The 24751-nt window shown below is 44.1% G+C and overlaps 1 protein-coding gene across 2 annotated transcripts in view; it reads right to left on the bottom strand.

Annotated features, from left to right (window-relative positions):
* LOC126546006 (MPN domain-containing protein-like) overlaps window positions 1-24664 on the bottom strand; it is a 67762-nt gene extending 43098 nt beyond the window's left edge. Inside the window, exons 1-4 of one of the 2 annotated variants that reach the window (XM_050194068.2) lie at window positions 24276-24664; window positions 23325-23504; window positions 7028-7174; window positions 1909-1977 (exon numbers count right to left, since the gene is read on the bottom strand). In XM_050194068.2, coding sequence (XP_050050025.1) covers window positions 1909-1977; window positions 7028-7174; window positions 23325-23501 — 393 coding nt within the window. In that variant the 5' untranslated portion in view covers window positions 23502-23504; window positions 24276-24664. The remainder of the gene's footprint in view (window positions 1-1908; window positions 1978-7027; window positions 7175-23324; window positions 23505-24275) is intronic. The other variant, XM_055061564.1, reaches the window with a different exon arrangement.
* Between the last annotated feature and the right edge of the window lie 87 nt (window positions 24665-24751).

Below are 24751 nucleotides of genomic sequence, written 5' to 3'. Positions count from 1 at the left end.
GTTATTCTTCGGGTGTACAAACTATACGTGCATGCCCCATCGATAACGCAGCTGTTGAATGGCTCACACCCCCTTAATCAACGGCTCATACCCCCATAGACACGACCTCCCAATTACGATGACAGAAGTGAATTTACGCTGGAATGATGAGCGGCAACGGAGCCAGCTGTGGAAGAAGACGACGCTCCTGCCATTGCTGATGGTGAAAGTTTTTTGCACAACGGAGCCAGCTGTGACAAAAGATGACGACGGACGCAATGGCGCTAGCACGTTTGTGCGGTTGGCGGCGAGAATTTTTAATTCTTTTTTAAACATTTTTACGAAACATTTTTACGAAACATTTTTACGAAACATTTTTCCAAAAACATCTGTTCTTACTCATGTGCCTGGGACCTCTTTGGGTCCTGCGTGTGACAATAGTTCAGGGGCACGTTACAGGTTCCCGAGCTCACAGGGGTATGTGCCATTGAGCTTGGACCCTTTCTGCACTGTCACAAGGATCGGCCCAGATGATGATTTTTTCTGTTGCTGGACGCCGAAAAAACTACAGAAGGTTAGTCATAAACAGCTTTCGCTGTAATATAATGTGTTTTTCCAGTTTTCGGTTTAGTTCCAGTTTGATACCTTGCCTGCTATCACTTTCTTTCTTGGTCAGCCAAAGTGTGCGATTGGTTATCAGCATTTCTTGAATTTATGTTAAATAAAAATTTTCTTTTGCTGGACGTGCTTCGCTGGCACTATTACGAGTGGCACAGTGCGCAATCTTTACAATAAAGTGACCTGTATAATGAACGACATTGGAGGCCTCAAGCGCTTCATTATAAAGGCTTTCAACTGCTGATTGGCATTTGTTGCATCTTCTTGTGTGTGCATTAATCTGTGGGTTGACTACGTATCGTCTACCAGATCAATACAGACAGCAATAAACTTTGCCTATATCCATCTCATAGTCTTTCCATGGAATCCTAAACTTCTGAAAATTCAAGGGATGTGAGAATTGTAGGAATGTAATTTACACTGTTATTTGGTTTAAACAATGTAATAAAATTTAAAAAAAAACCTGAACAAGAATAATGGGAACCAAAGGGCTTGATTTTTTGTTAGACACAATCACATGAAGCCAACAGACAATGAAGCAAAGGAAGCACAGGGGAAATTACCTGCAGTTTTAACTGAAGTATAGAAATGATAAGGTAAAGGCAAACAAAAGAGGGAAACAGAAATGGCTAAATTCACTGCCATGCATGGTTGAGATTTTCAGTGCACTTGTACAATTGGAAAAGATATAGTACCACCATAGCTCTGTGAACTTGTTAAATACTGTCTTTATTATCCAACAAGTGCAATGAAGCTTCAAGCATGTACCAAGAACCAAGTGACCCTGTTTGCTGCCTTGTTCTCACTACTCAGCACATCTGTTTCTGGTCTACCAAATAACTGAAAGTGCAAGAGATATGAGGTGAAGTGCGACACATATTTAATTAAAGTAACAACTGGTGAAATTTGATGTTCCAGAGCAACATCTGGGCTTTGAGAGTGTGTACTTGAGGGCTCCAAATTAATTTTGACTAACTAGGGCTCTTTAAAGTACACTTAAATCAATGTACGCAGGTACTTTTGCATTCTGCTATCGTCACAACGCAACAATAACAGAATGATGGACAGCAGCCATGAACAAGCCTATGACCTTACGCAGAGTGGCAGAATGTCATAGCCACTAAGGCACCACTCTGGGTGAAATGAAGCAGATAACGGATGCAGTAAGTCATTCAACCAATAGTGAGAACACATCTCTACATGCCCCACCATAGGTGACAAGTGTATTCAGGCACTACCTCTAAACTATGTTTTTACAGCATGTGCGTGTGTGCTACAAGAATATTACAAAATAAGCAAGTCTTCACAGACCTTCTTTATCCTCTGTTTTCTGAACCAGGTAGCCTTGTACCAATCCAGTTTTTTTCCCTTGTACCGGATCTAGAAGAAGAAGAAGAAAAAAAAAGAATAGAGCAGAACATACACAGGTTGAACAGGACAGTCGATAATTTTTTTTCGACACCATCCTGAACATATAAACTAAATTGCCTCGCAAGACATATTGCTCAGAAGTGTTATTTGCTAGAACACATAAGGGTATCATTTTTGCAGGGAATCTTTATATGGCTAGCCGATTCGTACGTCTATCTGTCGCCTGTACGCCGAAAACTTTTTCAGCACAACCTCATGAGCATGTGCAAAAAAAAAAGAGAGAGAGAGAGAGAAAAAGAGAGGCATGCAATTGGCTGCACCAGTAGTGACATCGTTGCTCTCCGTCGCAGCCGAGCTTGTGGGCAGCAGTTTCTCTCCGGCTCCAAAATGAGCAGGCCACGCATCATATGTACGCCTGAGGAGCAGGCAGCTTGCTATCAGCAACACCATGAGCAGAACCGGGAACGAGCCCATCTACGCCATTTCGATGCTGTACCCCGGGCACAAGAACAGGCTCGTGCAGCCGAGTGCAAGCAGCAACTGCGTACCGCGGACCTGGCAGCCTACCAAGCTGTCGTTTAATTAACTGTCCAAATTAACCCAGAGATAAACACTGGAGCCACACATTTCAGCTTCACTGGTTAACCATTTGTAGAGAGGGCTTGGGTGATTTTATCTTTGAACAAAGAGACTTCTGCCCGAAGCTATCCCAACAAAGTATTCATGTCAAACCTCAAGGCACTTCTCTTAATGTGTGCCACGTACAGGGTTACCTACTACAAGGGGGAACATCACAATTGTATTTAAGCACTCAAAACAGCCCATATATACAATGAAGGCCAGCTGATTAATCTTTCATAAACAGATATCTGCATAACACATCATATCCTTTATAATGTACCAGCAATGCAAAAGCCATTGCATCTATTTGAAGCTAAGCAAATGTTTTTTTTTTTACCTAGGACCATACAATATAAAACTCATAGGACAGCTTCAATTCAAGGATAGAGCGTGGACAGTGAACCACACATCTCTTACACTTTTGCTTGGTGCCTGGCAGAATAAGACAGTGCGGCATAACTAATGTGAGCTGCTGTCATAGCCACTGCAAGCCAAACATTGCCATTTTGTCTAACAGACAGGGTGTTTCCACATGCTGACCTCTAATTGCACACTCTCACAAAGAAGCTGGGCTGCAGTACAGGCTGATAATTGAAACACTACAGTGATGTAGACAACGAAGACTAGTGACTGTATGAGGCAAGTAGCCAATGGGTTGTGCCAATGCTTGAATAAATGCTCTTTCCGAAGTCAACATTTCACCCCTTAAAGGGCCCCTCACCAGGTCTGGCCATTTTGAGCCAACAAGCGCAGAGCATACAATGTGCGATAACGATCATGTCTACAAAGTAGTACATCGCTACGTGCAGCGGAAAGATCTGAAATTTGAAACTGAACGCTGTTTTCCCTTCTCCTTGCGGCCACCTTGCTACAAGCCGGAGGATGACGAACACATGCTAGTGCGCCTACGTACACGTGCTTGCACTGTGATGTTGCTCGTGGTGACACGTGACTTCGATAATTATTCAAGGCAACATCTGTTATTTGTGTAATATCTTGCTTGCATAGACGTATTAAAGCTTCGAGAAATTATAAAATGCACAAACCGAATGTGTGCATGTTTTTGTTTTACTGCACACTGCAGCAAGAGAAATGTACTTCCGTTTCGTCTGCTTGTTCCCGCGTCGTGCAGTCGCGTGCGCAGGCAGCGAAACTATGTCGTTTTCTACCGTGTTCCAGTGCGGGATCATGCTCTGTGATTCGCTTGTGTCTGCCTCAGTATTCGTGTAGTACAGACTTATACCGCTAGTCAGGTGTCCTCGTGCACAGCGCACAAAACTGTGAAATGAAACAATCACAACAGCTCACACATGACGCTGTCAGCAGAAGTGTGCCACAAAAAAGCTAGGAGAAAAAAAAAAAATGAAGGTGGGGCCTGTGACATATGTGTTACGCGATACTCGAGGTCCAGTATGGGAGACCGCAGGGAAGGAATTTTGCTTGCGGAGGCTAGATGGGGCAAGTGGAGAGAGTGTTTATGTTTGCGGTGAAGCTTGCCTCCTGAAATCATGGGGTCGCGACAGTGAAATATTTCTACCTTGGCTATTAATGAGCAGATTTGAAAAATTTTTGTGGTAGAACACTCCCTAGAGGACACGTAACAACTTCCAGCATATAACCAAAATTTACTATGGGGCCTGGTGAGGGGCCCTTTAACTGCCAATTGCGAGTTAACTCATCCTGAAACTTTGACAATTTTGGCACATGTGTAGGTGTTCAGTTTCTTATAATTTTAACAAGAAAATAATACGTAATGACTTTCACCGATATATCTTTTGGCACTTAAAAAAAAAAATGTTTTTTTGAACTTGTCACGGCAGTTAAGGGGTTAATGCATTACCTGTTTCTTTTAGCTTGTGTATGAAAAAACGTTCTTTTTCAACAACCAGCGTCTTCAGTATTGGCTTCGAATTGAACAAATTTCGAATAAAAGCTTATGCTGAATTCTAACTGCAATTTGGAGCTCTTCAAGAAAAAAAATTTCTGTTCCTTTTTGGAGAAAGTACGTTTTGACCCTTTGAGGATTGTCACCGTACATGGCAGTGAAAAGAAATCCCAAGTGATCATGGCTGTACATATACGGCAGTGACCAAACTTTTGAAACAATGCGTTCTTGCAGAACGAACTGTCACCTAGTGTCACTCCAGAGGTGCTGCAACTTTCCGTGAATTCTAGAAAAAATTCTTAAATCTGCTGCTGCCCCTTGGCTTACACCAAAACTAATTTTCTGCTTCACACTATGGTGGCTGCCCTTGTGGTACACTCCAGGAGTATTTCAGCTTCGCCTATTTTCGTGCTGTGTACTTAGGCTTGCGCACTTTATAACCTGCATTTTCGCACATGTCGTTTAGAGTTATCAGCGTCTGGAAAACTGATTTCTATCTTATTTCTTACCACTCAAAGTGTCAGCGCGAGGTGTTGCCCACTTGGCTCTTCCTTATAGGTGTGTGATTACTTTGTTTACAGGCGGGTGCTCAAAAACCGGCAATACCGCCGCACAGGCGTCTCTTTTTGTGATGTGCGCAAAAACAGACAGAACCTCATCTAGTAATCTAACAATTGATTACCATAAGGGCCTTACTGGCTTTGTTTTTTTGACAGTTTCGCACCACTTAGTTTGCTTGCAGGCGCTCAGATGACATCTTCATTCAATGATAAGTGCCTCTGTCAAAATGTTGGCTCCAAAGACACTTGTTTAATCACTAATGAGTAGCATTGCACTATTATGATACTTTTTCTTTTTAAGAAAATCGTAAGTTGCAATGCAGTCTCTTGGATTGAAGCAAAGAGGAATCCAGCTGAGACGACGACAAAGGCTCTAGTGCCTGCAAACGTATGTTTGACAATCTGTTCCATCCACTGAACCAAGAAAGCACTACTACTCAAATAAAAAGGTAAGAGATAAGCTGATTTTTTATAAGATTAGACTTTTTCAGAGTTTACATTTTAGTTCTTCATTCATTTGGTTCATTTTAGTGCCCAAAAATAGTTGAATTTCTGATTAAACTGATTAAACGTTTTGTGTTGCAAATTTAAAACCAGTGTTGTTCCAAATAAGCAGGCAAGCACTGTTTTGGCACTACAAATGCCAGTAGTTCTGTGGGCAGTCGTGCACCCTTGCTTGCTTTGACTGGAGCACAGTGTTCCAAATGCAGAACCAGTGGAAGCGTTCTCTTCTGGAGGACCGCACTGTCACAGAGCTGGTGGAATTTGAATATATATAACGTATACCAGATTTAATACTGATGAGGTGCCTGCCCTCAAATGTGGATGACCATGTACACTTCACCACAAAAACTTAAAAATATTGCTGACCTGCCTTTATGCACAATGATACACTCTGCTCTGCAAGAAGTTCTAAACATGAGAGAATGCTTGACCTTGGGCTCAGCTCCACCTAATTCTCGTATCTGAACAGGTAAGACATGCATGAATGGTCTCATTTCGCAAATGCGGCATTAAAAAATTTAGAAACCTGAAGCAGTTAATGAGTTAAAGTATATGCAAGATGTTGAGAACAGAATTTTGGGTTAGAAACCAGGACTTAAATTAACTCAAGACAAACGTATCAGGGAGTTCTAGAACTGGGTGACCAAAACTAGGCAGTTTGAATCAGCCAACACGAGAGACCTTTTGCATACAGCCTTTCACTGGCTTTGTGTTTGCTGCCTACAATGCTTATGTAAAACATTCACAAAACAATTATGGTTAAAATTATCCCGCTTCATATTTTACAAAGTAAAACAGCGTAATGAATAACAAACGGTCACCTAATGACAAAATGTTCTTGTGAAATAAAACCTTTGGGAAATCTGTCCCTGAATGTCACGCTTGCTCTGACATCGCATTTCCATGGCAGTGTGTCTCTACTAGGCGTGAGAATTCTCAGAACTGTAGCACAATATTAAAAAAAAAATACTGTGATGTTTTACTGCTCAACCTTTGCTATTGAAATCAAATCAAAGAATGCAAAAGCCTGCTTTGCCATTCACTAAACATAGCGCAAGAAAAATGGTACCTTCATCTTGAAATGAGCTGCCACGTTCAAGAGTAGATGTTAAAACAGCGAGGCTTTCATAAATAAAATTTAAGTGCAAATATTCAGTACACATAGAAGTTTAATAACAAACTGATGCGAAATGCCTTTGTATGATAAAAATGCATAAAAAAGAAAAGCAAAGATAACAGTTACCTTGTTTCCTTCGATACAAGCAACACTCTTTACAAGCCCGTTCAACTTGGCAGCTTTTTCTTTCCATTATTGCACCCGTTCTTGTATCTGCTAATGCCCTATTATAGGTGCTCCAGGAATGTAATGATAAACATAGATCTAGCAGGCAACTACAAAGCAAAGCTGTTACAACATAAGAAAACACGGATACAACAGAGCCTTCATGTATGCTTCAACATGATTTTATAATGGAGGAATAAACCTCACCGTGGACCAGCCACAACCAGACTTCTTGTCAGGGTTTAACAACTTTTTGCAGTGAACTGCCCACGAGCTAGGTGAAGAGTAGACTTCTTGAGTTTCACGCCACTTGATTTTTCCGTCCTTCAGCAAATCACCGGTGAATCTTGAACCCTGCAACAGTAAATGTCGAATGACAAGACTGCTCCAGATGGGCATATATTGCAAGGGAATTTACTCAAACCATGACAACCAAGGGGGAACATTCTAATGCCACTGGCTAACATTGCCAGGGCAAGGTACAGCACGCACACAAATACCCAATAAAGTGGATGGAGGACAACTGCCACTATAGCTCAGTTTGTCAAGTATCACATGCACCATACAGAGGCTGTAGGTTTGGCTCCCATGTGTGGCAAGTTGACTTTTCATTTCCCCTTTACTAATTTTTTCTATGTTTAATTTACAAGGGAAACATTAAATTTTCCAATTTTCCCTATGCTTTCCTTGGCTTCATATGGTTGTTAGTGATCATGGTGCCCCTTAGTAACTCACCATGGTACAATGGTGCCCCTTGCTTCCCCCGATTATACACACTCATTGCATAATGTGGGGTTTATTAGCCTAGTTTTATTGAATTCAGAGACTATGTGAATCCTGTGGTTGAAAGGATGTTCCACACTAACCACCATGGCAATTATTGGTGTTGCCCAAAACTTTGAGGGCTCAAGCTCAATACCTTAACCACAAGCAGTAAGGAAAGCGGGGGTGGGGGGGGGGCACAATTATCAAGATGAGGAAGGTGGTTTCCCTAGCCACCACAAGACCCAAGCCCTCCCATTTTATTAATATGGCCCTGGTAACAAGTTTTGGGAAATGCAGAGCAGGAAGAATTAAAGCTATGTTATAAAAGTGTCACGGTAGAGTCACGCCCACTGTGATATATTTACAACATAGCTTTCAAAAATGTGAAGTCAGAAACGTTATCTGCAGTAGTAGGTGGCTTCAAATGAGTACCTACATGGAATTTTTGTTGTAGTAGGTGGCTTCAAATGAGTACCTACATGGAATTTTTGTCTTACTTTTTTTTTTCTTTGGGTAGTTGTCAGCCAGTAATTTAAAATATGAGGCCACCATTCCTCAAGAGCGCAAAAACAAATTAATTACATCGCCTTTTAATGTGACGCCAAGTGTAGTGTGGCTTTGGAGTTGAAGCACAAGGCTGGTCCCATTACAGAAAGCAGAGGTGATAGTCACATGGTACCAAACACTACCAGCAAGTTCCCAAACTGTGACCATGCTGCTGAAAGCAGAATGCACAGGGCACTCGGTGGGCTAAGAGGGAATATAACGTAGGAAGGTCTCCCTATGCTCTCAGAGAAATTACGAAAGAGATCCAGGCTTGACTTAAATTGCATGGGGCAAATTGTAGGGCCAGCTTTTGGTGATGCAGTTGTGTGGCCTTCAATCACTACACTGAGTCAACTGGAAGAGTGTATGAGCGATTTGTGATACCACATGATTGCCAAATCCAATATTTCTGTGATGTGACCAGCCTCCTGCTTCAAGTCAGAAGCTTGTAGGGCCAGAAATTGTCCAAAATTGAAGGGCCAGCTTTTGGTGACGCAGTTGTGTGGCCTTCAATAACAACACACGGTCAACTGGCAAAGTGTATGAGTGGTTCGTGATACCACATGACTGCCAACTCCAATATTTCTGTGATGTGACCAGCCTTCTGCTTCAAGTCAGAAGCTGTGCTGCAGATAGCATGCTTCGAAATGCAGAGGTACACAGGAACATGGAGACTTTTGAAATGATCAGCAGGGGCCAATTAAAGCCTGTTTTACATAATGCATTGCTCTACATGATATTGTACATGATTTTCATCGCACGGGAAGTGCGATATCAGTCGCATGCGACGAAAATTGCAGTTTCAGGTGTCTCTACCTCCTGTAAAACACATAAACAATGTGAAAAGCAGGCAAACACCTTTTTTTTTTTAAACAGCAGATAACACACTAAACAAAAGCAAATCAAAATCATGCAGTCAAGTCAGCCGGTTGCATCCCTTCCTGCAAATGACGGCATCTTTTCAAGCACAGATGGTTCTTGCATGTCCACAGCTAATAAAGTGTGCAGACGTATCACAAGGCATAGGCCCAACAAGATGGTGGCAAAGCTGCCAATGAGTTTGCAATTACATGTATTACTGCATAAACTCAAATAACGATAGCCATCATTACTACCTCTATAAAATAAGTATCACGCAACTTGAAAGCTATACAAAGACAACATGACAATTTGTGTATATGGATCTTCCTTTTGTTAGATTGTGAGACACAGCTACTTACCGATTTATTCCGTCATCACCATCATCACCAGCCTGTTTTATGTCCACTGCAGGACGAAGGCAGTGGACATAACGATCTGCAATTACCCCTGTCTTGCACCAACCGATTCCAACTAGCGCCTGCTAATTTCCTAATTTCAAGCAAAGAGATCAAGCCACACACATTGATCTGGTTTCCAGCCCACATGGGACAGATCGAGGGTGCCCCGCCCAACCTCAATGAGTCGGCACATGGAGCTGTGCGAGGGATCATCAACCGCGTAGCTACCGGGCAACGTGACGCCGGGGGTACTGACAATCGGGACTCTCCTTCCTCGTACACCGAAATTGCTAAGCACTTTTACTTGGCTCGGAGGATCTACCCCCTCCCACATTGCAAACTCAATAGACCTCAGGCTTTGACACTAAGGCTTCTACAGACGGGGGCATACCCAAACCCCCTACTTCTTCACAAGATGTACCCCGAAATTCAGACGACAAATACATGTACACTATGCAATGACTTAGCGAACTTACCTCACATGCTTTGGCGATGCCCCGCGTTACGCGGCGATGAAAGTAACACTTCTTCACGCTGGGATGCTGTCCTATACAGCCCCAACCTCGAAGAACAGTTATGGGCTGTCCAACGGGCCCGCGACGTGGCGGAGAGGCTCGGCCTCTCTGTCCCGACGTGGGAGCGGCCCGCTGCGCGCTAGGGCGCGCACTAAAGGACCCTAATAAAGTTTTTCATCCATCCATCTAGTCTTCTGCCGTCCTCTACTGCGCTTCCCTTCTATTGGTACCCATTCTATTAACCTAATGGTCCAACGGTTATCTAGTCTGCGCATTACATGACCTGCCCAGCGCCATTTTTCCCCCTTAATGTCTATTAGAATATCGTCTATGCCCGTTTGCTCTCTGATCCAAACTGTTCTCTTTCTGTCTCTTAAAGTTATGCCTAGCATTCTTCGTTCCATCACTCTTTGCGCGGTCATTAACTTGTTCTCAAGCTTCTTTGTCAGCCTCCAAGTCTCTGCGCTGTATGTCAGCACCACTAAAATGCACAGATTGTATACTTTCCTTTTCAATAATAACGGTAATCTCCCATTCAGGAGCTCACGATGTCTGCCATAAGCGATCCAACCCATTTTTATTCTTCTGTGAATTTCCTTCTTATGGTCCGGGTTCCCCGTGATTAGTTGACATAGGTAAACGTACTCCTCCACAGACTCTAGAGGCTGACTTGCGATCTTGAACTCTTGTTCCCTTGCCAGGTTATTTATCACTATCTTTGTCTTCTGCATATTAACCTTCAGTCCCACTCTTACACTCTCCCTGTTAAGGTCCTCAATCATTTGTTGTAACTCGTCTGCATTGTTGCTGAACAGAACAATGTCATTGGCAAACCGAAGGTTGTTGAGGTATTCGCTGTCGATCTTTACTCCTAAGCCTTCCCAGTTTAATAGCTTGAATACTACTTCTAAGCACGCAGTGAATAGCATTGGAGAGATTGTGTCTCCTTGTCTGACCCCTTTTATTATAGGTATCTTCCTGCTTTTCTTGTGCAGAATTAAGGTAGCTGTGGAACCTGTGCAGATATTTTCCAAGGTATTATATATTTCAAGGCACTCCTTTATTACGTAATGCCTCATGACTGCTGGTATCTCTACTGAATCAAATGCCTTTTCGTCATCTATGAAAGCCATATAGAGAGGCTTACTGTACTCCCAGATTTCTCGACAGCCTTATTAATGACATGGATGTGACCCATTGTAGAGTATCCCTTCCTGAAGCCAGCCTGTTCCCTTGGTTGACTACAGTCCGGTGTTGCCCTTATTTTATTGGAGATTATTTTGGTAAATATTTTTTATAATACTGGGAGTAAGCTAAAGGGCCTATAATTTTTCAATTCTTTAACGTCTCCCTTTATGTGGATTAGTATAATGTTTGCATTCTTCCAGTTTTCTGGGACCCTTGCAGTCGATAGACCCTGCATATAAAAAGAGCCGCCAGTTTTCCAAGCCCAAGCATTATGTATCCTCCATCTTTCGAATCGAATCAAATGTTATTCCATCTTGTCCTGCCACTCTTCCTCGTTTCATGTCTTGCAAGGCCCTTTCTCCTCTGGGTACTGTACAGGTCAGTATAGAATTCTTCTGCTGCTTCTATATAGCTTCGGGATTGCTGATGATATTACCCTGCTTATCTTTCAGTGCATTGATCTTGGTTTGTCCTATGCCAAGTTTCCTTCTCACTGATTTCAGGCTGCGTCAATTTTTTACGGCTTCTTCAGTCTTTCTCACATTATAATTTTTAATATCACTTATTTTTGCCTTGTTTATCAGTTTTGACAGTTCCGCGACTTCTATCTGATCTCTTGAGTTGGACATTTTCATTCCTTGTCGTTTCTTTATTAGGTCCTTTCTTACTTGGGAGAGCTTGCCTACTGGTTGCCTTGGTGCATTACCTCCCTTATTCAATTGCTGCCTCTGAAGCCAGCCTAGTTATGGTTTCATTCATTACCTCTATGTCATCGTCTTCTCTCTGTTCTAAGGCTGCATATTTGTTCACAAGTACCAACCTGAATTTGTCTGTTTTTACCGTTACTGCCTCTATGTTGACCTGTTTCTTCTTGACCAATTTTACTCTTTCTCTCTTCAAATTGAGGTGAATCCTAGCCCTCACTAACCTATGATCACTACACTTTACCTTACCTAACACTTCTACATCCTGCACTATGCTGGGATCAGCAGAAAGTATGAAATCAATTTCATTTATTGTTTCACCATTACGACTTTTCCAGGTCCACTTTCTGTTGCTACGCTTCCTGAAAAAAAGTGTTCATTATTCGAAGCTTATTCCTCTCTGCAAATTCTACCAGCACCTCTCCTCTAGCATTCCTAGGATCAATGCTGTAGTTGCCAATTGCTTGTTCACCAGCCTGCATTTTCCCCACTTTTGCATTGAAGTCGCCCATTACTACAGTATACTGAGTTTGAACTTTTCTCATCACTAATTCAACATCTTCATAAAATTGAACTACTTCATCATCATCATGACTGGATGTTGGAGCGTAGGCTTGTACTACCTTTAATCTATACCTCTTATTAAGTTTGATTACGACTACAGCTACCCTCCCAATAATGCTGTAGAATTTGTCAATGCTGCCTGCTATGTCCTCATGGATTAGGAATCCTACCCCATATTACTTTTTATCTGGGAGACCTCTATAGCAGAGGAAATGTCCGTTATTCAGCAATGTATAAGCCTCACCAGTTCTTCTAATCTCACTAAGGCCAATGATATCCCAAACAATGTCTGATAGTTCCTCAGAGTCCTGCTAAGCTAGCCTCACTCGACAGAGTTCGGCAATTAAAGGTTGACAGGGTCAGTTATGTGTGTGCAGACTTCCCAAAATTCAACTCAGCCTAGCTCACGCAAACTCAGACTCAGCCAAATTTTATTCAGTGGAGCTTGCTTGCAGTCATATTAACCAAAATTCTGCTCAGCAGATCTTGCTCAACTCATATTCAAAATTCTACTTAGCAGAGCTTGTTCCGACTCATATTTACCAAAATTTTTCTCAGTCGAGCTTGCTAGAACTCATATTCACCAAAATTCTACTCAGCCAAGCTTGCTATGACTCGTATTCAGCAAAATTGTACTCAGCCAAGCTTGCTCCAACTCATATTCACCAAAATTGTACTCAGCCAAGCTTGCTCTGACTAATACTCACCAAATTTTTACTCAGCCAAGCTTGCTCTGACTCATATTCACCAAAATTCTGCTCAGCCAAGCTTGCTCTAACTCATGAACTCAGCCTCACGGGTCGGTCCAAGTTTTAGTCAGCTGATGTTTGATCGACTTCACCGAGCTATGTATACATTGTGCTGGAATCGTCTGCTCCTGTTTGACGCGTGACGTCAGCAGCCGTCGGCAGCTGCGTCTGCCATCTGTGGTCATGTGACGCAAGGGTATAAAAGCAGTGTACGATAATAAAGAGGGGTCTTCTTTCGTGACCCAAGAACACGGTGTCCAGACTGCTTCCTTGGCCAGCACACAGGCGCAGGCTCAGCTACGCCCCCCGGCCGAACACGACATGGTGTCAGATGGTGAAGAATCTTCCCACTGAGCGAGGCACCTTCGATCAACGATGTCGAAGACTCCTTCAATGCGGCTGCTTGCGCTCCAACAACCGCCACTGCTGGACTTTGACGGCACGTCAGAGTGGCCAGCATGGAAAGAGCATTTCGACGACCACCGATATGCAACAGGACTCAACGAATGCTCCGGGGAGGCTCAGGTATGCACGCTGCTGTACACAATGGGGAGGCAAGCTCCTGAAATATTCAGGACGCTTGCACTATCCGGTGAAGACGCGAGGAACTACGAGACCGTAAAGGAAAAGTTTGACTGGCACTTTGTAAAAGAGAGCAACATCGTGCACGAAAGCGCCTGTTTTCACAGACGTACACAAATGCCAAGCAAGTCAGTAGACCAGTTCATCACTGTGCTACATGGCTTGGCAGAACGTTGCGACTATGGTGAACTGAAAGAATGAATGATCCGAGACAGACTGGTTGTTGGGCTCCACAACGCAAAGCTCTCGGAAGTTCTACAAATGGATTCGCAGCTCACGCTGGCTTCAGTGATGGCGAAGGCTCACCTAAAGGAAACCGTCAAACAACAGCAATAAATCCTAGAGGACAACACAGCCAGCACTTATTGGAACTTAGTGACCAGGACCCCAATGTGGACGCTGTGGTTCAACAGAGGCACAAGGGACGTCTGCAAGTGCACCCGTCGCATGCGCGACAAATGCTGGTGCCCTTTCTGCAATGGCGACGCCCATCCCAGGACAGTGTGCCCAGCCAGAGCTGCCAAGTGTCACTGCTGTGGCAAGAAGGGACATTTTGCAAAGGCCTGCTTGAAGAAAGGGGTGGCTTCTGCTCAACGAAAGGTACATGTTTCTGCGGTCAACCAGGACACTGAAGAGACATTCGTGGGAGCAATAGAAGTATACAGAAAAGTGTGATTTGTTCAGGTGCGCATAAATTCCATGCCCATATTTGCAAAGGTTGACTCAGGCGCGGAAGTGTCAGTGTTACCATCAACTTTTCTGGGATTGCCATCCTAACTTGTAAAAACCGAAGTTTTGCTAGGTTTCGGAGGCAGTAAGCTTAACGTGCTATGCAAATTCGTAGCAGAGATCGCATGGGAAGGGAAAACCGCGTATCAAACATGTTACATCATCAGTCCATTACGCGACGTCCTTCTAAGATTGCCAGCACTTGAGGCGTTAGGGATCATTAAATTTGCCGACACAGTTGAGTCGGGAAACTTGCAGTATGAGGCTCATTTTCCAGAAATGTATCCGAGGTCTAGGCACGATGCCAGGGCAATAACCATCAGACTACAACCCGCCGCTGTCCCACATGCCATAAGCGCTCCACGCAGGGTACCAATCTGAGGGAGTCTCTGAAAAGCGAGATAGATAAAATGGTGCATTTAGGCATAATCAGAAAAGTGGATGGCCCCACCGAATGGTGCACTGGTATAGTTCCGGTTGTGAAGCCTTCAGGAAACCTGAGAGTTTGCATAGACCTCACGAAATTGAACGAATGCGTAATTCGAGAGCGTTTTACGTTACCAACTGTTGATCAGGCTCTCGGTTCACTGTTGGGCGTGAAGTGCTTTTCAAAGTTCGATGCCAACTTGGGCTTCCACCAGGTGCGACTCAGCAAAGACTCGGAAGAGCTAACCACGTTCCTAGCACCCTTCGGTAGATACTGTTTCATGCAACTACCATTTTGAACTACCTCCACCCCGGAATACTTTCAAAAGACCATGTCTGAGATACTAGGTGGCCCACCAGGAGGCAACGTTATGGACGATGTCTTAGTGTTTGGCGAAAGCAAAGCTCAGCCCGACGAGCGTTTAAGTAAAGTGATCACACGGCTAGCAAGGGCAAATGTGACATTAAACAAAGAGAAATGCTTATTTAGGGTTAAGCAAGTATGTTTTTTGGGTCATATTTTGAATGAAGAAGGCATTCATCCTTATCCGGCAAAGGTCAATGCTATCAAAGATTTGAGGCCACCCAAAAACGTAACTGAGCTTAGAAGCATTCTGGGCATGGCCAATCATATGGGCTGCTTCCTGCCACATTTTAGCCTAAGTGACGGCACCCATGCGTGTTCTTTTGCACAAGGATAGAGACTGGGTCTGGGACAGCAATCAGGAAAAAGCGTTCCAAGAACTCAGCGAGCTCGTTTGTTCAGCGCAGTGCATGGCTATGTACAATGCTTCGCTACCAACCACTCTTTCAGCTGACGCATTGTCTTTCGGTCTGGGAGCAGTTTTGTTTAAAAAGCAAAAAGACGGGCAATGTAGAGCAGTCGCATTCGCTCCTCGCTCACTCACCAAAACCGAACAATGATACTCCCAGATCAAAAAGGAAGCACTGGCGTTGACATGGGCAGCGAAAAGGTTTGATAAATATATATGTGGTCTGGAAGTTGTTTTCGAAACTGACCACAAGCCCTTGGTATTGCTGTTGGGTCACAGAGCAATCGATGATATGCCGCCTAGAATTCAATGCTTTTGTCTGCGGCTGATGCGATACAGTTTTTCCGTAGCGTACATTCCAGGCGAATTGCTAACCACTGCTGACACTCTTTCACGTTCACCGTTAGCTTGTACGAAAGTGGAAAGCTGCTTGACTGTCTCAGAGGTGACAGCTTACTCGAAAGCTTGTTTAATGGGCTTAGAAACAGGCAACAATTTTCTCACAAGAGTGAAAGAAGGGCAAGCGAATGACAAAGTGTGTCATTCACACTTTGCACATACTCTGCAATAAAAGGTGGCCCAAGAAACAAAATGTTCCCTGTTATCTTGTGCCATACTGGCAGAATCGAGCATGTTTTACTGTGGTGAATGGGTTGCTGCTGAACGGTATGAAGCTAGTCATTCCTCAGCCCCTTCAAAAAGAAGCACTAAGCAAGCTGCATAACAGTCACCAAGGCATCTCACGATGCCGCAGTATAACTAAAGGTTCTGCCTGGTGGCCGAGACTTAGCACTGAGATTGCATCTTTCGTGAAACCGTGCAACATTTGCACGATGCATGCGCCGGAACAGATCAAACTGATGATTGCATCGCCAACACCCTCTTTTCCTTGGGAGAGAGTAGGGGTCCATCTGTATCAAATTGAAGAACGGCAATATCTTGTCATGGTAGATTATCTGTCGCAATATCCAGAGATTGCCATTCTTCCGTCCACAAAGTCTGCTACTGTGATCAGCAGAATAAAAAGCACTTTTTCGAGACATAGCATTCCCGAGTGTTTGGTGACCAACAATGGTCCCCAGTTCGTCAGTGCAGAATTCGAGCAATTTGCAAAACTATATGGGTTTCGTCACGTCGCCACGAGTTCAAGGCAACCCCAGGGCAACGGGGAAGTCGAACGTATGGTAAAGATGAATAAGAATCTCATTTTGAAGTCGGATGACCCTTACTTAGCCTTGCTGGCTGATAGGGACATGCCTGGTGTTCTGAAAATCAGCCTAGTGGAGATACTAATGGGTAGAAGGCTTAGGACGAGAGTCCCAATGCTGCCTTCGCACCGCAATTCAGGATAATGCTACCCGCAGGAAGCAGTGGCCAATGACCGTAAGGTCAGGAAGGGGCAAAGCCGCCACTTCAACTGACATCACCGGTCTAAAAATCTCCCAAAGCTGGAAACAGGTGATGTGGTGTGGGTGACTGATCTCCATACCAAAAGTATTGTGCTCAAAGCAGCACCACAGCTGTGATCATACCGTGTTGAAACGGAAAGCGGGGTCGAAGTCCGTCGAAACAGGAGAATGCTCAAGCATCTCCCAAAGAACCGGGTGGATAGTGAAAGCTACGAGTTCCCAGATAGTCAGGAACTGCCCAGCAGGGCCCGATTGGTCACTGGTACAGGCAACCAAATTCACGAAGCTTCGGTGCCTCTAACTCCGACGGAGACGGGCAGTAACGATTATCAAACTAGGATTGTAACTACGACCAGATTTGGTAGAGCTGTAAGCAAGCCCATAAGGCTGGGGGTGGACGACTGATGCTTTAAACGATTTTGTTCAGTGTTGTTTTCTTTGGTGTCAAGGATGCTTATGTCTCCCTATACCATTTCGTATTGTATGCATGTGATGTTAATAGTGCTTGAAAAGGGGCTCTTGTCTGACGCGTGACGCTGGCAGCCATTGGCAGCTGCGACTGCCATCTGTGGTCATGTGACGCAAGTGTATAAAAGCAGTGTACGATAATAAAGAGGGGTTTTCTTTCGTCACCCGAGAGCACAGTGTCCGGACTGCTTCCTTGGCCAGCGCACAGGCGCACACTCAGCTACGCCCCCCGGCCTAACACGACATACATTACATGACATTAAAGTTGTGGCCTATGCGGTCCATAAGCAAACATTGCATAGGAGTCCATGTTGCATCGGATGAAAATAAAAAGAATTGTACACATTGCAGGGAGTTTTATAGAATTTAATTGGCCGCTACATGGAAGCTTCGCCTCTGTCTATTCCATCAAGTGCATTGGATCTGCATCATATTTTTGCCGATGCTAGCTATCTTGCATTGCTGGGTGACCACATTTTTACATTTCAACACAAAGTTGAATAAATGACCAGTGAAATATATCAAAAAGAACACTTACAGAGTCTGTTCTGAAAGTAGTAGGTCTGGTTTTTTCCTGGGCGAACAGGCCGACGAGAGGTGGTCTGCGCGCGCAAGATCGGTGAAGGGAGCTATTGGGAACGCTGGGAAAAATCGGCAGTCGGCTCTCGACCGTTCAAGAGAGCAGGTCACTTGTACTGTGAACCCCTGTCGAAACGCCTCGTCACGGAGAATCATGGAGCGTTTACTGGATCAGCGATATGCAATCAAATTTTGTGTAAAGCTTGGTAAAATGAGCAAAGAGACTCCCAACATGATTAAGGAGGCCTATGGCGATGCTGCCATGGGTAGATCAGGCGTTTTTGAGTGGCACGAGCTGTTCCAAGAAGGTAGGGAAAGAGTGGAAGACGACAACCGCTCCGGACGTCCTTCAACCAGCAAGACCAATGAAAATGTGTCGCGAGTGAAAAATTTACTGAACAGTGATTGTAGGATGAGTACCACAATGATTGCTGATGACTTGAGCATTCCTCAAACCCAAGTTTTTGAGATCGCGACAGAAAACTTTGCCATGAGGAAAGTGTGCGTGAAGTTCATTCCGCAAGTGGTTGTCAGAGGAGCAAAAGACCAACAGAAAGCGATCTGCCAGGATCTTCTTCATCATGTGAATGAGGACCCAGACTTTTTTGGACAATGTAGTGACCAGTGACGAGACATGGATGTTTGATTACGACCCGGAGAGCAAGCGGCAGAGCTCAGAATGGCACACCCCTTGTTCCCCACACCCCAAGAAAGCACGAATGAGCAAATCCAAGCAAAAGTCCATGCTGACTTGCTTTTTTGATCGACATGGAGTCATCCACAAAGAGTTCATACCACCCGGACAAACAGTTCATGCAGTTTTTTAACGTGGAAGTCCTCAAAAGACTGCAAAAAAGCACTGTTCGTGTTCGCCCAGCCATCGCCAACAATTGGCGGCTGCACCATGACAACGCGCTGAGCCACACAGCGTTCCGCATAGTGGAGTATCTTGCCCAGCACAAGGTGGCGACGCGGCCTCGGCACCCCTACAGCCCCGACTTGGCCCCACCAGACTTTTTTCTATTCCCAAGAATAAAATGACGCTCAACGGTATGCATCACGGATCAGTATAGGTGGTTCAACTGGCCATGACGAGGGAGCTAAACAGCATTCCGGTCCAGGCGTTCCTGGGGGTGTACGAAAACTGGAAAACTCGTTGGCAGCAGTGTGTAGATGCGGAAGGGTGGTACTTTTCTAGTCGTCTGTACTAATCTCATGAATAAAATTAAAAAAAAAAAAAAAAAAATGGGTCCTACTATTTTCAGAACAGACCCTGTACATCACTGCAAGTACAACCATCGAGAACACGATACTACAAACAAATGCACATAATAAGATGCACATGAATGCTTTATACATGTACAGATGGAATCGCATTTCAGCCGAGTTGGCCACCACCTATGGCAAAAAAAAAAAAAGCATGCCAACAGGTCCATGGGCTATAGGAGAAACACACGTAGAACCTAGCAGTTACTTCGTGTTAGCAGCTACGGTTTGCTGTCACATTCACAGCCGGCCACTTTACCATTCAAGTGTGTTCAGTCTGTACTTAGGCACACTTTTTATTGTCGATATTTTAAAATTTTAATGTGGTCTCCTCAAAAATTTTCCAATGCTCGGATTCTGAAATTTGCAAGGGTAACCAGTTTTATTTCATTATTATTCATGAAGAATGCCGATATAAAAGCTTAGAGATAATGTCAATGGTTCCCACTTTCCCTCAGAACAATATGTAGTATGCTATTAACATTCAAGCACCTTTTCAACAGCAAGAACAGGAATCAGTTTCCCTTGTTTTGAGCGTTGGGTTAATGCAGGCAATTCACGCAAGCATAAAATTTTGCAAATACAATTCACTCTGGAATACCAGATTAAAGTGTACCTGGACACTTTCCTTGTACTTTTTTTTTTTTTTTTTGTCGAACAATAGTTTGAAATGGCTCCTATTAGCATGCTCTAGCATTGGTCTAATATAGGTTATGTACAGGTCTAGCTTAACAGATTGGGATGCTTGCTTTAATTTCCAGCAAAGGGATGATAATACCTGCTCCCATTGCATAGGCTTTTGGTAATCTAGTGTTTTCAGCCCCACTGTGTTCTACCTGCTTCAACTAATGTGTTGAAGCAAGTAGAAGCACACGCATATCAACGACATTGGCCAACAGTTATGGTTGCATTGCTACTTTACGCTTGCTACAATGTATACAAAATTCTAGCGCTCTATTTTGTTATTGAACAAACAAGTGTACACCTAACAACGCATTTAATGTTTGCAGTGGGGCTATGCCGCTGCGCTATGTACTGCAACATATAGATTTAAGCTTCTAGATACAGATTCACAGTATGCTAACAGGGACACGGGACAAGTAGACGACACCCGTGTATGTTAGAATGTTATCATGCTACGTAAATAAGTGACTGCAGCTCCTAAAAGACGTGTGGTGTCAGCTTTTATGCCTTCCGAAATATTCAGAAAGAACTTCTATACATAATTACAGCACATGCACCTCGATGGAGGAACCAGGTTAGCGCTAAGATTGAAGTTCACAACATAAATTCTATCGCACATTCAGTAATGACGCACAAATCATTTGTGGCTTCCTTCAGGGGCAACATCTTCCCCTCCAACATGTTCGGTTTCTGACGCCACGTTTCGGCGCAGGACATTTTCTACCACTAAAGTACAAGGTCCTGCACCCCAACAGAGGGTTGGACAATAAATTTGTATTGGCATTGGATATCAAAAAGGCCGTTAACACCATCTCCCACCACACTGTTTTGGAGGAACTGGACGCGGAACACGAATTTATAACTATGTGCCCTTGTTCCTCAGTGACCGCACGGCTACAATTGGATTAGGCTCCGCGAGGTCAGACACCTCCAGCTGTCCTGACAGAGGAACCCTAGGCTCTTTACTCTCTCCACTGCTATTTAATGTGGGGACGAGAAAGCTAGCCCTGGAGCTAGATAAACACCAGAGTCTCAGCTGCGCGATATATGCTTATCGCATCATGCTGTAGGCTCACCAGGGGTTCTATGAGGACAAGCAAGAAACTCTTCCAAAGGTTATAGACACAGTTGTGGAATACGCGAGGGCAGTGCACATGGCATGCGCGCCCGAGAAATTGGAATTTATTCAGGTGCGTGGGAAATATGCAAAAAAGGACTGGGTGCGAATCACTCTGACTCGACGGAGCGCTGATTCGAGAAGTGGAGACACTCAGAATATTGGGGATGTGGATACAGCAGAACTCTGGAACATCCCACATCCAAAAAAAACTAAAGGGGGTCACAGGAAACGTAGCCAGAATGATACGGAGAGTGGCAAGAAGCAGAGACGGCCTAACTTAGGAAGAGACCATGAGCCTGGTCCACGCATTTGTAGTTAGCTGCACCACATATGCCCTTCCACATCAGGCTTTGACGAACGAAGAGATAATACAGGCAAACACAATAATCAGAAAAGCCTTCAAAACCATCCTAGGTCTTGCCAAATGCATTAGCACAGAGAGACTCGAGGGACTAGGTCTGCCCAATACTTTTGATGACTATGCAGTCGCCCCATTATCTGCTCAAAAAGAATGACTTTGTTCTTCAACTCACGGCAGGGAAGTATTGGCGATGTTAGGCTTTACCATGAGACCCCAGTATTGCGGAGAGGAAACGGCCCAGAGAGACCGCAACAATTCGATCACACATTATGGTGGCCCCAATTCACAAAAACATGCATCCCAAGTACCATCCCGGACAACGCAGAGCAAGAGCAAAGACTCTTCCCAAACGTTTCGGCACGGGGCCGGGAGTGTATTACACAGATGCTAGTCGAACCAGCTCTGACCCCTTCACCGTAGTCTCTGTGTCAAAACATAATAACGGCATCCTTCAAAGCCTCCTTGGCATGCGTGGCAGAGGCTACAGCAATTGTCTTAGCCATTCAGGATGCCAAACCAATTCGGCTGTCATATTATCTGACTCGCAAGCAGCTTTCCACCTATTTCTAAATGGAACAGCACCCCAATCAATAATAAAAATTTTAGGCAATAAACTAGGAAGGCACCACACTATCATACGGTGTCCGGCATACGAGGGACTGGCAGGGAACACGAGGGCAGACCGTATTGCTGGAGGATTAAACGTCCAAGCAATGGCATGGCCCAGCGACAACCTTCCACCGAATTCTCGTGACATCCTCTTACAGCAAAGACAGGAGCAGAGACGTTTTGGATAACCTCACTCGAATTTAAACAGCCAAGAGAAGACTGACTGGTGCTGTATTCAGACGAAGACATACCCATGAAGTACACCGGTGATTGGCCGTGGTGCATAGACACACCCACACTAAAAAACATCACATGGGAGTGCCCCAAGAGGCCTCTGCTCATAGACAGCCCCATGATACACAAACATCCACTAATGAGGGATAGGCAGTGGGAGGCATGGCTTGCGGATGAAGGCCACGAGAGCCAACTGGTTCTTCGGAACTAAGCCCAGTGAGCCACTCATGCCAGTGGGGCCCTGTAATAGGGGCCCCAACCATCGTGCCTTATTTAATTTTTTTAAATAAAGTTTTTACTCACTCACTCACGGGCAGACGTGAGCTTTCGGATAATAGTGAGTTTGTAACAAGCTTTCTGCTGCAGTGATGGTAGCGGATTATGGAGACTTGATGTAGACAGTGATCAACAGTGGTCAAACACCTTGACAACAGCCTACATTTCGACAAGGGGACTTATCTGTATGATGTGAATGCAGTACAAAACACTGAATTGGGGGAAGACAGGTGTGTGAACCAACTCACCAAAATCACTATCCTAATTCAATGCATTTTTAGTACAAAGGACAAATCTTCATACACAGAACTTATATTCATATTTTCTTGACAGCATTTATATACAGGGAGGAGCATAAGGGCAGGAGTATAAGGGTTGAGTAGAGCAGGGTAAGGGAAGTTGAATGTTAAAAAATAAGGGGGGCAGGGAGGGGGTTCATTGTGATAATGAGTGCGCGAGGGTTTTCTTGAAGCCCAAAGACAAAACTGTACTTGGACACCCTCATGCTTTAAAGATGCGTTGAAACAAGTGTGTGTGTGCATGTGGTTTTGCATTTCACTTCTATCAAAATGCATATGCTACGGCCATGTATCAAGCCTGCAATTAAGTTCCAATAGGGGGTAGCCTCAACTAAAGTGAGGCTATAGCAATTGATGAGACACCACTGCAAGCCACTACATGAAAAAGTTTCCACTTACAAGATAGTCAATGGACAGAACGTTTTCGCCATGCTGAAGGATGCCTTCGGACATCAGCATGCTCAATGTGACACTTCGGCCTGCACCACGACGTTTGGACAGCCCGCCTTCTTCATCTTCTTCGTCTCCCGACTGCTCACCAGCATCCAAGTCTTCATCCTCAATTTTTGTTGACATTGCCTGTTACGTACAGAACAGCAGCACATCTTAACATACTCAAGATGGACACTAAAAGCAGTCACATTTATTTGCCCCCCTGAAATGACCTCCACAAGTGCATTGCGCCCAGCTCACAGATCCGAGCTATCAAGCGCAGCATGGCACGCCTACTTCGATCAATTTGGCCCTTTAGTTCAACCGCGACGATTACATTGAATCCAGCGTTCTAATTTGCCTGCGTGACCCAGGAAATGAAGACTATATATTGAAACTTGTGTTCACTTTTTATGCGGCCGTTAGACAAGACAACGCAGGCAGCTTAAGGTTGCAGGAAAGCGACTGGAACAACTTTCCGTTCATCAAGAAATCACGATAGACACCGACCAAAAAATTAGAATTTGACGCTTCGGCCCTCACACTGGAGGATTGTTTACTTTAAATTATTGCCCAATGGAAATTATTGAAAAATTTTGTCCCTTTGTAAACAACTTTTTTAGTTGCTTTCCTTAGTTTCAATAAATGTCGGAATTCTTGATACTTTAATTTACTAAAAAAAAAGTTTGTAGTTTCATTTATATAATGCAATCTTTATTGAAGTGGCAATCAAAGTCGTGCAGTGTGCGCAAATTTGAACGTTCATACAGCACAGGTTTGGAGGCCGATGTTCAGCATACGCTGTTTGACAAGCGCTCCAAAATTATACACCAAGGTCTAACAATCACAAGTAAAATAGTTAGACATAACCACTCCGGCCACAACCGTATAAGCATCAAAAACAGTGAAACGTCTTACCTCACAACAAAGAAAATTAAAGAGGGATGTGCGCTAACCATTGGCACTGTTTCATTCAGGCTTCCACGATGAACAAAATGGTCATCTCTAATTCTTCAGCGCAACCGACAAATACGTTCCTTCTAAACACACAATAGACGCTAGCTAAAACTCTGCTTGAAGTGATATTTGATATCATTAACACAACAAAAGCACACACTACGAGTAAAACCACACGCTCTATCGCCACGGCAACCCGATGCCGACGGCAGGGCAACGGTTAGGCAACGGTCTAGGCAACGGCTAAGGGCTAAGAACCATGCAATGGCCAAACGGCCACAATGGCAGTTGCCCAGTACCGTTGACGTTTAGTAATTAAAATACTGATAATAGAAGTAGTTGCGGCAAAACTAAACAGACTTACAGATTTTGGGCAAACTTATGGAACTATTGCATATTTTGCGAAACAATTGTTGTGTACGATGGTGCGGCTACTA

The sequence above is a fragment of the Dermacentor andersoni genome, chromosome 1 (genome assembly GCF_023375885.2).
Source record: "Dermacentor andersoni chromosome 1, qqDerAnde1_hic_scaffold, whole genome shotgun sequence".
Classification (NCBI taxonomy): domain Eukaryota; kingdom Metazoa; phylum Arthropoda; class Arachnida; order Ixodida; family Ixodidae; genus Dermacentor; species Dermacentor andersoni.
The sequence above is the reverse complement of the archived record's forward strand: the minus strand, read 5'-3'. Positions and strand labels throughout refer to the sequence as shown.